Consider the following 12,058-nt stretch of genomic DNA (forward strand, 5'->3'; position numbering starts at 1 on the left):
GATTACTCCAAAGGGTGAGCAGTGTGGAATAAGGCAGTTCTTCAAGTAACTTGGGCCCAAATCATTTAAGGCTTTAAAGGTTAAAACCAGCACTATAAACTGGGCTTGGAAACACACTTGCAGCCAATGCACTATTGATGTCATATCACCAGATTGCCCAGGCCCCACCAATATCTGATCTCTCTTCCCAGCTCCAAGAAAATAGGGATGGGGGTTGCACTCCCCATGAAGGAGCAGCTTCATAGCTTGGGGGTTCTCCTAGAATCATCTGTCACTGGAGGCACAGGTGGTTTCAGTGGCACACAGAGTGCCTTCTACCAACTTCGGTTGGTGGCCCAGCTATGCCCCTCTCTGGACAGGGATAACCTGGCTTCAACTGTCTATGCTCTGGTAACCTCCAAGTTAGATTACTGCAATGTGCTCTACGTGGGGCTGCCTTTGAAGATGGTTCAGAAGCAGCAGCTCATGTGAAATGTGGTGGCCAGATTGATAACGGGGAGCAGAAGGTTCGAACATATAAGACCGGCTCTGACCCTCTTGTATTGGCTGCCTGTACATTTACAAGCCCAATTCAAGGTGCTGGTTTTAACCTGTAAAGCCTTACACGACTCGGGACTGCAATAACTGACGGAGTGCCTCTCCTAACACAAACATACCTGTGCACTACGCTCAACATCTACGGTCCTCCTCCGGGTGCTTACTCTGAGGGAGGCTTGGAAACCAGCAACTAGGGAGAGGGCCTTCTCAGTGGCAGCCCCCCAAATTTGGAATGATCTCCCTGACAAGGCCCACCTGGCACCAACACTGCTATCTTTTCGGTGCCAGGTTAAGACTTTTCTCTTTTCCCAGGCATTAACTGACCCTGGATTCATTTTATGGTTTTGCTGATTGTTCAAAGTTGTTTTCAGATATATGTTGTCTCTGTGTATACTGTCTGTTGTACGTTTTTATGTGGTTAAATTCTGCATATTGTATTTAATGTTTTTAATCTTTGTAAACCGCCCACACAGCTTTAGCTATGGGGCGGTATAGAAACGATGATGATGATGATGATGATATGGTTTGGGCTATTCTGTGCTGTACCGCACTTAGAAAATACTCAGAAGCTTGGCATGATGTCAGAAAGAAGACTCTGTCATCCCTGCTGGGGGTTGGGTGGAATCCTAGTGACCACAAATTGTACTGGATACCAAGACCATCCAAAATTTGTGGACCCCTCTTCCAATGGCTTCTATCAGCTGAATGGATGAGAATGGGACCAAGATGCAACTTAAGTGTATAAAACAGAAAGGTATTCAGGCAAACCTGAATAATAGTTGTAATAAAAGTTCATCTTCTTAATAACAGTTCATCTTGTTAATGGCATTTTTTCAGATTACATTGCATTTTGTGGGAAGATATGATGAAGTCAGTCTATAACCATGCCTCTTTAGGAAAGAACACTACAATCTTAATGCACATTTATAGGTCACAACAGAATCGAACTGGTGGCATTGCAAATTCGTACAGATGGTTTATCTGAAAGACTTACCCTTCTTACTTTCTTGGAAATGCCCTTTCTTGAAGTAAGCCTGGGCAATTCCTACAATATCATCAAATTCTGTGAGATGAGTCAACAAGTAAGCCTGGATGGCATCATCATAAAGACCGAGAGCACTTTCAAGAAGGAAAAACAAACAAAGCCCAATGAGAACATACAAATAATTCTTATCCCCTTCAGACTTAATCATAAGCTCCTATTCACACAACACCTTTCAAATCACCGGGTGAAATCCAGCTTCATAAAACTATAAGGAGTGAATTGTGCCCATTATCTTGGCCATTATGTGGCTGTTCACTTCTGAGTGTGATTAGATCATCAATCAACTTGCCTCCAAAAATTATGTAAAATTTGTTTCAGAATGTAAATGCTTGAGTATAAAGAGATTTGGGAGTATAATTTAAAATGCTGAGCTTAAATGATGCCCTGTATAATTTGAAACTTAGCCAACTTTGAAACTGCTTCTCTACTGGCGATCTTTTGAAATGTATTATTTACAACATTTCAGCGTTGCATTTGGCAACTGGAATAGATAAGGAATCAAGGTGAAATACATTCAGTCTCTTTGCACTTACTTCAAATTTCTCCTCAAAACTCACCTTTTCCATGAAGCTCAAACTCTGTTTCCCATACCCTACTGCAACTCACCCTGTAAGTAAACCTAAACTTTTGCAACCAAGCAATATATCAACTCCAAACGTGTTGGCCTACAACTCCCAGCATCCTCAGCCAGCCATGGTTGGGGAACGCTGCAGTATATTGTTCCTCTGTTGACTGCTGCATCCCCTTCCTCTGTCATTTACCATGTCAAATTTTAAAGTGTAAACTCCTCAGGATAGGGACCTGTCCTCTTGTACTCTAAAAGTGTCATGCGCAGTGATGGTGCTATGCAAATACATAAATAAATATACTCCAGATATACACCAAAATCTATACCAGCCTTGCTTAACCTGGTGCCCTCCAGATGTTTTGGACTATGACTCCCAACACTCCCAAAAAGAATGGCCAATGGTCAGGGTGCTGACCGTTGTAGTCTAAAACATCTGGAGGGCAATAGGCTGGGGAAAGGCTGGGCTATACTGATGACTATTCTGGAACTGGTATCCAAACACTGAGATTCAACAATTCAAGTATTGTATGTAGGCAGGGATCCAAAGAAGAGTATAATTTGTAGTCCTGCCAAAAGGGGCTTTGAGTTTATTTTTCTTCAAACACCCTTCCCCCTCCGCCCGCCAAGGGCCACATAGCAGGCCACTTTTGAAACTGAAAGGCCACTGTGAAAAAATGTCCCACAGGGGCATCAGTAGAGGAGGAGGGCCCACCTGGGCATGGGCCCTGGATCTTTTTTGAGCTGTGCCCCGGATATTTTGAGCTGTCCTAATTGCCATTTTTTTTACATTTTCCCATTGACTTGCACTGGAAAACAAAAACAGCCATAACTTCTTTAGTTTGTATGATAAAGACATGAAATTTGGAGGCTTGGTTGCCCCCATGAAGCTGAACTGAATATTGCAGGCAGTTAGGTCCAGTGGCTTTTGTGCTCGTGACAGGTAAAAATTGCTTTTTTCAAGAAAATGTGTCAAAGCAAAGAGCTATAATTTCTTTGTTCTTCCACGTAAGTGTATGGAATTTGGGGACCTGGCAGTCCCATGGAGCTGATGGAATCTGCCAAATTTCAGGAAGTTATGTCCAGTGTCTTTTGTGCTAGTTACAGGTAAGGTTTGCTATTTTCAAGAAAATGTGTCAAAGTTTATTTATTTTTGTGCATCCACATATGTGCATGGAATTTGCGGACCTGGCAGCCCCCATAGAGATGACTGAGCCTGCCAAAGTTCAGACAGTTGGGTCTAGTGGCTTTTGTGCTAGCCACAGATCTAGTAGCAATGTAGAGGGTCAGACTAAGTAGCCTCATGCCTCATGTTCTTGCTGAGCTCTTTCTCTCTTGAATATATGTTTGTAAGCTGACGAGACACAGGAATTTCTTATCTTGTCAGCAAGGCTAAGGTCAACATAGAGTTATATATCATGTTCCCTGCTTATCATATAAACAATGGTGCTAGGAGAGGAAATGTTGAGGACTGCAACCCCACACGGGAGGGAGAGGAGGAGCCGTTTCCTATGTGTCACAATATCTATAAAAACAATCTGCTGATGTAAATCGGGACTTTTGGCGCTTTGGAAGTGATTCCAGCCATAAAGCCCGCACGTTAATAAAGAAAAACTATTTTTCCTTCACTCTGTGGTCTCTCTGACTCTGCTTTCTGCAACACAGGTAAAATTTGCTTTTTCCAAGAAAATCTGTCAAAATAAAGAGCTATAATTTTTTTGTGCTTCCACATACATTCATGGAATCTGGGGACCTAGCAGGCCCTATGGAGCTGACTGAACCTACCAAATTTCAGACAGTTAGGTCCAGTGGTTCTTGCACTAGCCATGCATAAAGTTTCCTTTTCTCAAAGTCTAAAACACAAAGTAAAAACTGTCAAGTCACCCAGGGGATTAGAGATCCTAATCAGAAGGTGTTTAAGGTGACCATTAGGAGGTCACTATCCGACAGGTCATGGCAGAGAGTTCTGACAAAATGTGGTCCACTGGAGAAGGAAATGGCAACCCACTCCAGTATTCTTGCCAAGAAAACCCCATGGAACATATCACAAGGCTAAAAGATATGACACCGGAAGATGAGCCCCTCAGGTCGGAAGGAGTCCAATATACTACTGGGGAAGAGCAAAGGGTATTTTCAAGTAGCGCCAGAAAGAGTGAAGCGGCTGGGCCAAAGCCGAAAGGACACTCAGCTGTGGATGTGTCTGGTGGTGAAAAGAAAATCCGATGCTGAAAAGAACAATATTGTTTAGGAACCTGGAATGTCAGATCAATGAATCAAGGTAAGCTGGAGGTGGTCAAACATGAGATGGCAAGATTGAACATCGACATCTTGGGAATCAGCGAAATAAAATGGACAGGCATGGGCGAATTTAATTCAGGTGACCATTATATCTACTACTGTGGGCAAGAATCCCTTAGAAGAAATGGAGTAGCACTCATAGTCAACAAAAGGGTGGGAAAAGCAGTACTGGGGTACAATCTCAAAAATGATAGAATGATCTCAGTACGAATCCAAGGCAAACCATTCAACATCACAGTAATTCAAGTCTAAGCCCCAACCACTGAGGCTGAAGAAGCTGAGGTTGATCGGTTTTATGAAGACTACAACACCTTCTAGAACTAACACCAAAAAAAGATGTCCTCTTCATCATAGGGGATTAGAACGCTAAAGTAGGAAGTCAAGAAATCACCGGGATAACAGGCAAGCATGGCCTTGGTGTACAAAATGAAGCAGGACAAAGGCTAATCGAGTTTTGCCAAGAGAACATGCTGATCATAGCAAACACTCTTTTCCAACAGCACAAGAGGCGACTCTACACATGGACATCACCAGATGGTCAATATCGAAATCAGAGCTGACTATGATGAAGAGGACATCTTTTTTTGGTGTTAGTTCTAGAAGGTGTTGTAGTCTTCGTAAAACCTGGAGCTGACTGTGGCTCAGATCATGAGCTTCTTATGATCTATTGCAAAATTTCGGCTTAAATTGAAGAACGTAGGGAAAACCACTAAACCATTCAGGTATGACCTCAATCATATCCCTGATGAATATACAGTGGAGGTGACAAATAGATTTAAGGGATTAGATCTGATAGACAGAGTGCCTGAGGAACTATGGATGGAGGTCCGTAACATTGTTCAGGAGGCAGCAACTAAATCCATCCCAAAGAAAAAGAAATGCAAGAAAGCAAAGTGGCTGTCTGATGAGGCTTTACAAGTAGCTCACGAAAGAAGGGAAGCGAAAAGAAAGGGAGAAAGGGGAAGATATACCCAACTGAATGCAGATTCCCAGAGAATAGCAAGGAGAGACAAGAAGGCCTTCTTAAATGAACAGTGCAAAGAAATCAAGGAAAAGAATAGAATGGGAAAGACTGGATAGAGTCTTCAAGAAAATCAGAGATATCAAGGGAACATTTTGTGCAAAGATGGGCATGATAAAGGACAAAAAAGGCAGGGACCTAACAGAAGCAGATGAGATGAAGAAGAGGTGGCAAGAATACACAGAAGAACTATACAGGAAAGATCTGAATGTCCCTGATAGCCATGATAGTGCCGTCACTGAACTTGAGCTGGACATCCTAGAGAGCAAAGTCAAGTGGGCCTTAGGAAGCATTACTAACAACAAAGCTAGCAGAGATGACAGTATTCCAGCTGAGCTATTTAAAATCCTAAAAGATGATGCTGTTAAAGGGCTGCACTCAATATGCCAACACATTTGGAACACTCAGCAGTGGCCACAAGACTGGAAAAGGTCAGTTTACATTCCAATTCCAAAGAAGCCCAATGCCAAAAGGTGTTCAAACTACCATACAATTGCACTCATTTCACAGGCCAGCAAGGTTATGCTCAAAATCCTACAAGCTAGGCTTCAGCAGCATGTGAACCAAGAACTACTGGGAGTACAAGCAGGGTTTCGAAGAGGCAGAGGAACTAGAGATCAAATTGCCAACGTTCACTGGATCATGGAGAAAGCAAGAGAATTCCAGAAAAACGTCTATTTCTGCTTCATTGACTACGCTAAAGCCTTTGATTGTGTGGATCACAACAAACTGTGGCAAATTCTTAAAGAGATGGGAGTACCAGACCACCTTACCTGTCTCCTGAGAAACCTGTACGAGGGCCAAAAAGCAACAGTAAGAACCAGACATGGAACAATCGATTGGTTCAAAATTGGGAAAGGAGTACGACAAGGCTGCATATTGTCACCCTGCTTATTTAACTTATATGCAGAGTACATCATGAGAAATGCCGGGTTGGGTGAATCACAGGTCGGAATTAAGATTGCCGGGAGAATTATCAACAAACTCAGATACGCAGACGATACCACCCTAATGGCAGAAAGCGAAGAGGATCTAAAGAGCCCCTTGTTGAGGGTGAAAGTGGGGAGTGCAAAAGCTGGTTTGAAACTCAACATTAAAAAAACGAAGATCATGGCATCTGGCCCCATCACTTCCTGGCATATAGAAGGGGAAGAAATGGAAGCAGTGACAGATTTTATTTTCTTGGGCTCCAAGATCACCGCAGACGGTGACTGTAGCCATGAAATTAAAAGACGCTTGCTCCTTGGGAGGAAAGCTATAGCAAACCTAGACAGCATAGTAAGAAGCAGAGACTTTGTCACCTTGCCGACAAAGGTTCGTATAATCAAAGCTATGGTTTTCCCAGTAGTAACGTATGGCTGTGAGAGCTGGACTATAAGGAAGGCTGAGCGCCGAAGAATTGATGCTTTCGAACTGTGGTGCTGGAGAAGACTCTTATTATTATTATTATTATTAAATTTATTAATTGCCCATCTGGCTGGTCACCCAGCCACTCTGGGCAATGTACAACATACAATAAAACAGTTTAAAACAACAGAATTCTACAATAAAAACATTTTCTAACGTACCCTAACCCACCCCAAATGCCTGCCTGAACAACCACGTTTTTAATGCACGACGGAAGCTCATTAAAGAGGGGGCATGACGGAGTTCCCTAGGGAGGGAGTTCCACAGAGTGGGGGCCACCACAGAAAAGGCCCTCTTATGAATCCCCTGGACTGCAAGGAGGTCAAATCAGTCCATCCTAAAGGAAATCAACCCTGACTGCTCATTGGAAGGGCAGATACTGAAGCTGAAGCTCCAATATTTTGGCCACCTAATGCGAAGAGAAAGCTCACTGGAAAAGACGCTGGTGCTGGGAAAGATTGAAGGCAAAAGGAGAAGGGGATGGCAGAGGATGAGATGGCTAGATAGCATCACCGATGCAATGAATATGAACTTGAGCACACTCCGAGAGAGAGCGGAGGACAGGAAGGCCTGGCATGCTATGGTCCATGGGGTCACAAAGAGTCGGACATGACTGAACGACTGAACAACAAGACAAATCCCTAATCTCTGATATAGGGGTTTTTTGAAGTGCAAAAACCCGCTCTCCCCCTACTTTTCTTTTCTGCTTTTACATGCCCACTGTTGGGAGCTTGCCTGCAATGAAATTTTGAAGAGGGAGAAGGAAGGGAATAGTTGCTGCCAAATACATTGGGCAGGTGTAATTCTCTTCTAGGGGGCTACTATGCCTGTAATTATCATCCAGTTCTGACCAAGAGGAAAAAAATACTTTTCTTTTTTTCTAATTTCCCATGGTAGTCAACAGGAAGCATAAAGATTCATTTTTCCAAACATTGACTCAGGTTTGGTGCTGAACTGAAGTGGTCCGACTACAAATTGGCCAGAGTGGAAGAAGGATGTTTTCCAAAATGCTGAATCGGGGTCTGAGTTGAAGTGGGGTGGGTGGTCAGTACGCACTTCTTATGCATGTAGGTAATCTAGACACACACTCAAGCAAACTGCATGCACACACCACACACACACACATACACACATTAGACGTGCGCTTAGACGTGTGTATATGCAAATTTGTGTTATGGGCCTGTGCCCCATATTTTTAAGAACCTAGCAACACCCCTGATGTCCTGTATATAACTGTTGGTGTTACGTAATGTTTATTTTGTGTGGCTACAGTATATCTGAGTAGGCCTGAGGCTTTCTTTTGTTACTGTCAAAGGCCTGTGAAGTAGTTGCTTAGTGATGTTCTGAAGAGGGGGAGAGAGGCAATCACTTTGAATATTGTTAGATGGGGCCTTGATCAGGTAAATTTAATTCTGATTGGCTGAGGATTCTAGCTAGGTGGAAAAAAGCAGTTGTGAAATTACAGTTAAGGAACTGACAGGGATCACGGAGTCTTTTGGTAGTCAAGGAGGGAGAAGGTGTATGGTATTATAGAAGGACTAAGAGAAAGCTAAGTGAATAGCTAAGGCATGAACAGTAAGCTATTCCTTCTCTGTGGGATAACCTTATGGGGCTGGTGATGATCAGGGGCAGGGATCAGATGGCTGTGTTCTGCCAGGAGGCTGCCCTAAAATCTTGCCAGAAGATTTAAGCAGTCAGTAAAAAACCAGATAAATTGTCCAAGCAGCCAGTAATACAACAGGAGAAGCTTTGGTGTCAGAGGAAGACTGTACCCAGAAGCTGAACCTGACTGTAAGTATATTTGACTGGGGTGAAGGTTTAGGGAATTTGGCCTGAGGTAAAAAAAAGTAATTAAGGGTGCAATCCTATGCATGCTTAGTCAGAAAAATGTCCTACAAGTCCCAGCATCCCTCACCTAGCATGGCTGGCTGAAGGATGCTGAGAGTTGTAGGAATTTTTTTCCCCCTAAACATGCATAGGATTGCACTCTAAGAGGCCCATAATAGCAAAAGTGTGTCTTGAGTCCTTAAGAACTGTCACTAAGCAGTCTTTTGAAAATACCCAAGTAAATATTAGTAGTCCCTTATGTATAAAATATTTGTACATAATACATTTACTTGTTTAATAGTCCATCTTGTCTCTTGTGTTGGTGCCCATCTCACGCCTAAGCTTCTTATACCAGCTTCTAGGAGGATTTAAAGTATTCTAACAGACTTGGTGGCAGCGAAAAAAGGCCACCTTGTGGAACTCTGATAGTGGCAGAGAGTTCCTTAAGCCCTGAAATACAAGCATTTGCTAGGTGAGACTGCCTAGTGAAGGAGCAAGTTTCCCCATAAGTGGTGGCAATGCTGGAGAGAGGTAATCCCCTATCGCCATGAAAAAGCAGTTTGCATTATGGCACACTGTTCTGGTGTCCAAAAAAAAAATATCAAAATTTGCACTGGACATGCCTAAGCCTTAATGTTTGGAATCAGTTATGTAATTGATACAGCAAAAGAACTAATCCCCTAATAGAATAATACTGGTGGTTCCCCCATTTTATAATGTGTATTAAAGGGGTAGGGGAGTGTCAGTACACTCCAGTGCTTTCAATTCCACTGTTCTTGTCAGCATTCTGCATTCAGCATTCTTGTCAGCAGGGGAAGCATACCAGGGAACTGTCAATTGTGATAAACTGAGGTAATTTTGAAGGCTGAGGGAATCACTCTCATGGATAGAGAGGGAGGGGGAAAAAGTTATGCTGCAATCCTGTGCAAGCTTAATCAGAAGTAAGCTATTCTGAACATGCATGGACATTTGTACACATCTACTCAGTTAATGACTTTTGTGTTTTGTTTTTTAGTTTGTGTTTTGTTTTTTAGTTTGTGTTTTGTTTTTTAGTTTGTGTTTTGTTTTTTAGTTTGTGGTTGTTTTTTAGTTTGTGGTTGGTTTTTTTTGATAATGGTAGTAATACATTTCCTTTTTAAAATCATGGAAATTCAATGATAAAAAAATCTTGCCAGTTTAAGATCAGAGTTAAGGCTATCTCATGTTGGCTCAAATTCTACAAAGCCAGGAAATTGAAAGCTTAGGCTATCAGACGTGTCCTGTGATCAGTAATGATGTTGCTCAGTGTCATAAACTATGCTTGCTTACAAGCAACAAACAGGCATATGTCAACTCAGAGGACGATTCCTCTAGCAATACAGTAAGGGTCAGCTGCTTCATAAAACAATACAGGGTCAGGACAACATGAGGCATCTTTGCTAGTCCCAGGCACTCCATCTGCCCCTTCTGCATTTGGGCCTGAAAGACCCAGGAAAAGTGTAGGTGCATGGAGAGTTGTATTTGTGCCACTGCACAACATTATTACTGATCACAGGGCACATCTGTTAAGGGTTCAGCCTAAGCTTCCAATTTTCTGTGGAGTTTGAGCCAACATGGGATAACCTTAACTCTGATCTTAAACCAGCAGGTTTTTTGATCAATACATTTATAATGGGTTGAATCCAGAGAAAACCAAGCGAAACTCCAGTCTTGCAATAAGGCTCCCCCCCCCCCACTGTACTTCCCTAGGCCTCCCCCAAAAGCTGTTCCCAAGAGCCAGTGGCCATTCTGGAATGCTGCAGGATGGGGCAGGAGGAGCTGCAACAGGGTGGGACACTGGAGGAATTCAGCAGGGCTGCCATACATGTGGGAATGCTTTTCTGCTCACAGAAGACATCTCTGATTCTAAGCCAATAGATATGACTTTATTTGCTACACTTATATCCTGCCTTTACCCCAAGGATCCCAAGGCAGTGAATATGGTTTTGCCTCCCATTTTATCCTCACAACAACCCTATGAGGTAGGTGACAATGAGAGATGGTGACTGGTCCAAGGCCACCCAGTGAGCTTCATAGCCAAGTGTAGATTTGAACCTTGGTGTAGCGCAATCCTATCCAGCACTCTCACCACTATCCTGCACTGGCCCAGGTGTAGTATGTACTAAAGTGATGTATTCAAGGAACTGTTCACATAAAAACATATTGAAAGATGTGATCTGGTAATACTTCTTTCCAATGCGGTAGCTAATGTATTCATTATTAAAAGGCTTTTTAGAACTGGAGATCTTAATTTTAAACTTTAAATGAAGATTAAAATTATACTTATTTACAAGTAAGCAGACTTACCACAGTGATCTGCCATAATTTCTCATTGCTATATTGTATTTCTCTTTATCATCAGAATTTTTCAGCAATAGAACTGCCCTGAAAAGTGAACATAAGAAATAAAAATTCCTGTAGTTTAAATATGAATGGCTGGTCTGTAAAATGTGTAAGGTTCAAAATTCTATACTCTTATTTCACTGAGGCCACTTATCTAAATTTTAAGATCTAGGGCTTGATTTTTGTAACTGAAGTGATTAAAACCAACCCTCAGGTATATGAGTCCCACAAAGACAAAGGGGACAAAGGCAAGTTTGTCTTTGCAACAAATGTTGCATTTGTTGTATTTTATCTGCCAAAAACACTATCCTGGAGGTTTGACAAAAGCTTGAGCCCTTACTTGTGGTAATTTGAGACTTACATGTTTGGGCCTGGCATTTGGCATTTGTGTAAGACAGCAATTGTGAGGTTATTTTAAACTATATTTGACATAGTATCTTTCTATTCCCTGAGCTTTCAACACAGAGTAGGATGCCCATTTAAATATAACATGAGCTATATGACAGGAAAAAAATATGCTTAGCTTAACCAAGTTATTTTCTTCAAACAGAAGCAATAGAAAATGGTTTGTATTGCCTTTATTCTCCAACTCTCTCTTATTAGACATCTAACACCTAAAATCCTTCCCCAAACATGTGAACAAGTACAGATGCTATGATTTTGCTCTGATCATTTTAGCTTGAAGGTCCATGTGAAATTAAATACCTACTTTTGCATTTCCACCAGGTCAGACGAATACCAAAAAAAAGCTGATCTAGGTTGCTTGTAGTGTGCATACTGTACTAGTCTAGGAGGCAGCTATGAGAAGTATAGAGAGAAATTGTTATGCTATTCGACCCAGTTTACCTTTGGTATGCATCTGTTGCCTGCTTTTTCAGCTGGAGATATTCATTCAAATAACCAAGCATTGTGAAGGCACATTCATCATTTTGGATTCTTTCTGCGAGAACAAATCATACAGACACAGACATACAAATGAAAAGAAAAAAATATTAGA

General features: G+C 42.0%; 1 protein-coding gene across 7 annotated transcripts in view; it reads right to left on the reverse strand.

Moving 5' to 3' along the window:
• SKIC3 (SKI3 subunit of superkiller complex) overlaps positions 1 to 12,058 on the reverse strand; it is a 120,124-nt gene that overhangs the window by 53,776 nt on the left and 54,290 nt on the right. For all 7 annotated transcript variants that reach the window (XR_014787669.1, XM_084833772.1, XM_084833767.1 and 4 more), the window contains exons 27-29: positions 11,908 to 12,001; positions 11,026 to 11,103; positions 1,532 to 1,656 (exon numbers count right to left, since the gene is read on the reverse strand). Coding sequence is in view for 6 of the 7 variants with exons in the window: in XM_084833772.1 (XP_084689898.1) it covers positions 1,532 to 1,656; positions 11,026 to 11,103; positions 11,908 to 12,001 (297 nt within the window). In the remaining variant the exon portion in view is untranslated. The remainder of the gene's footprint in view (positions 1 to 1,531; positions 1,657 to 11,025; positions 11,104 to 11,907; positions 12,002 to 12,058) is intronic.

This window comes from Heloderma suspectum, chromosome 2 (genome assembly GCF_057233095.1).
Source record: "Heloderma suspectum isolate Gila_16-S chromosome 2, 16-S_ref, whole genome shotgun sequence".
NCBI classification, from domain to species: Eukaryota; Metazoa; Chordata; class Lepidosauria; order Squamata; family Helodermatidae; genus Heloderma; species Heloderma suspectum.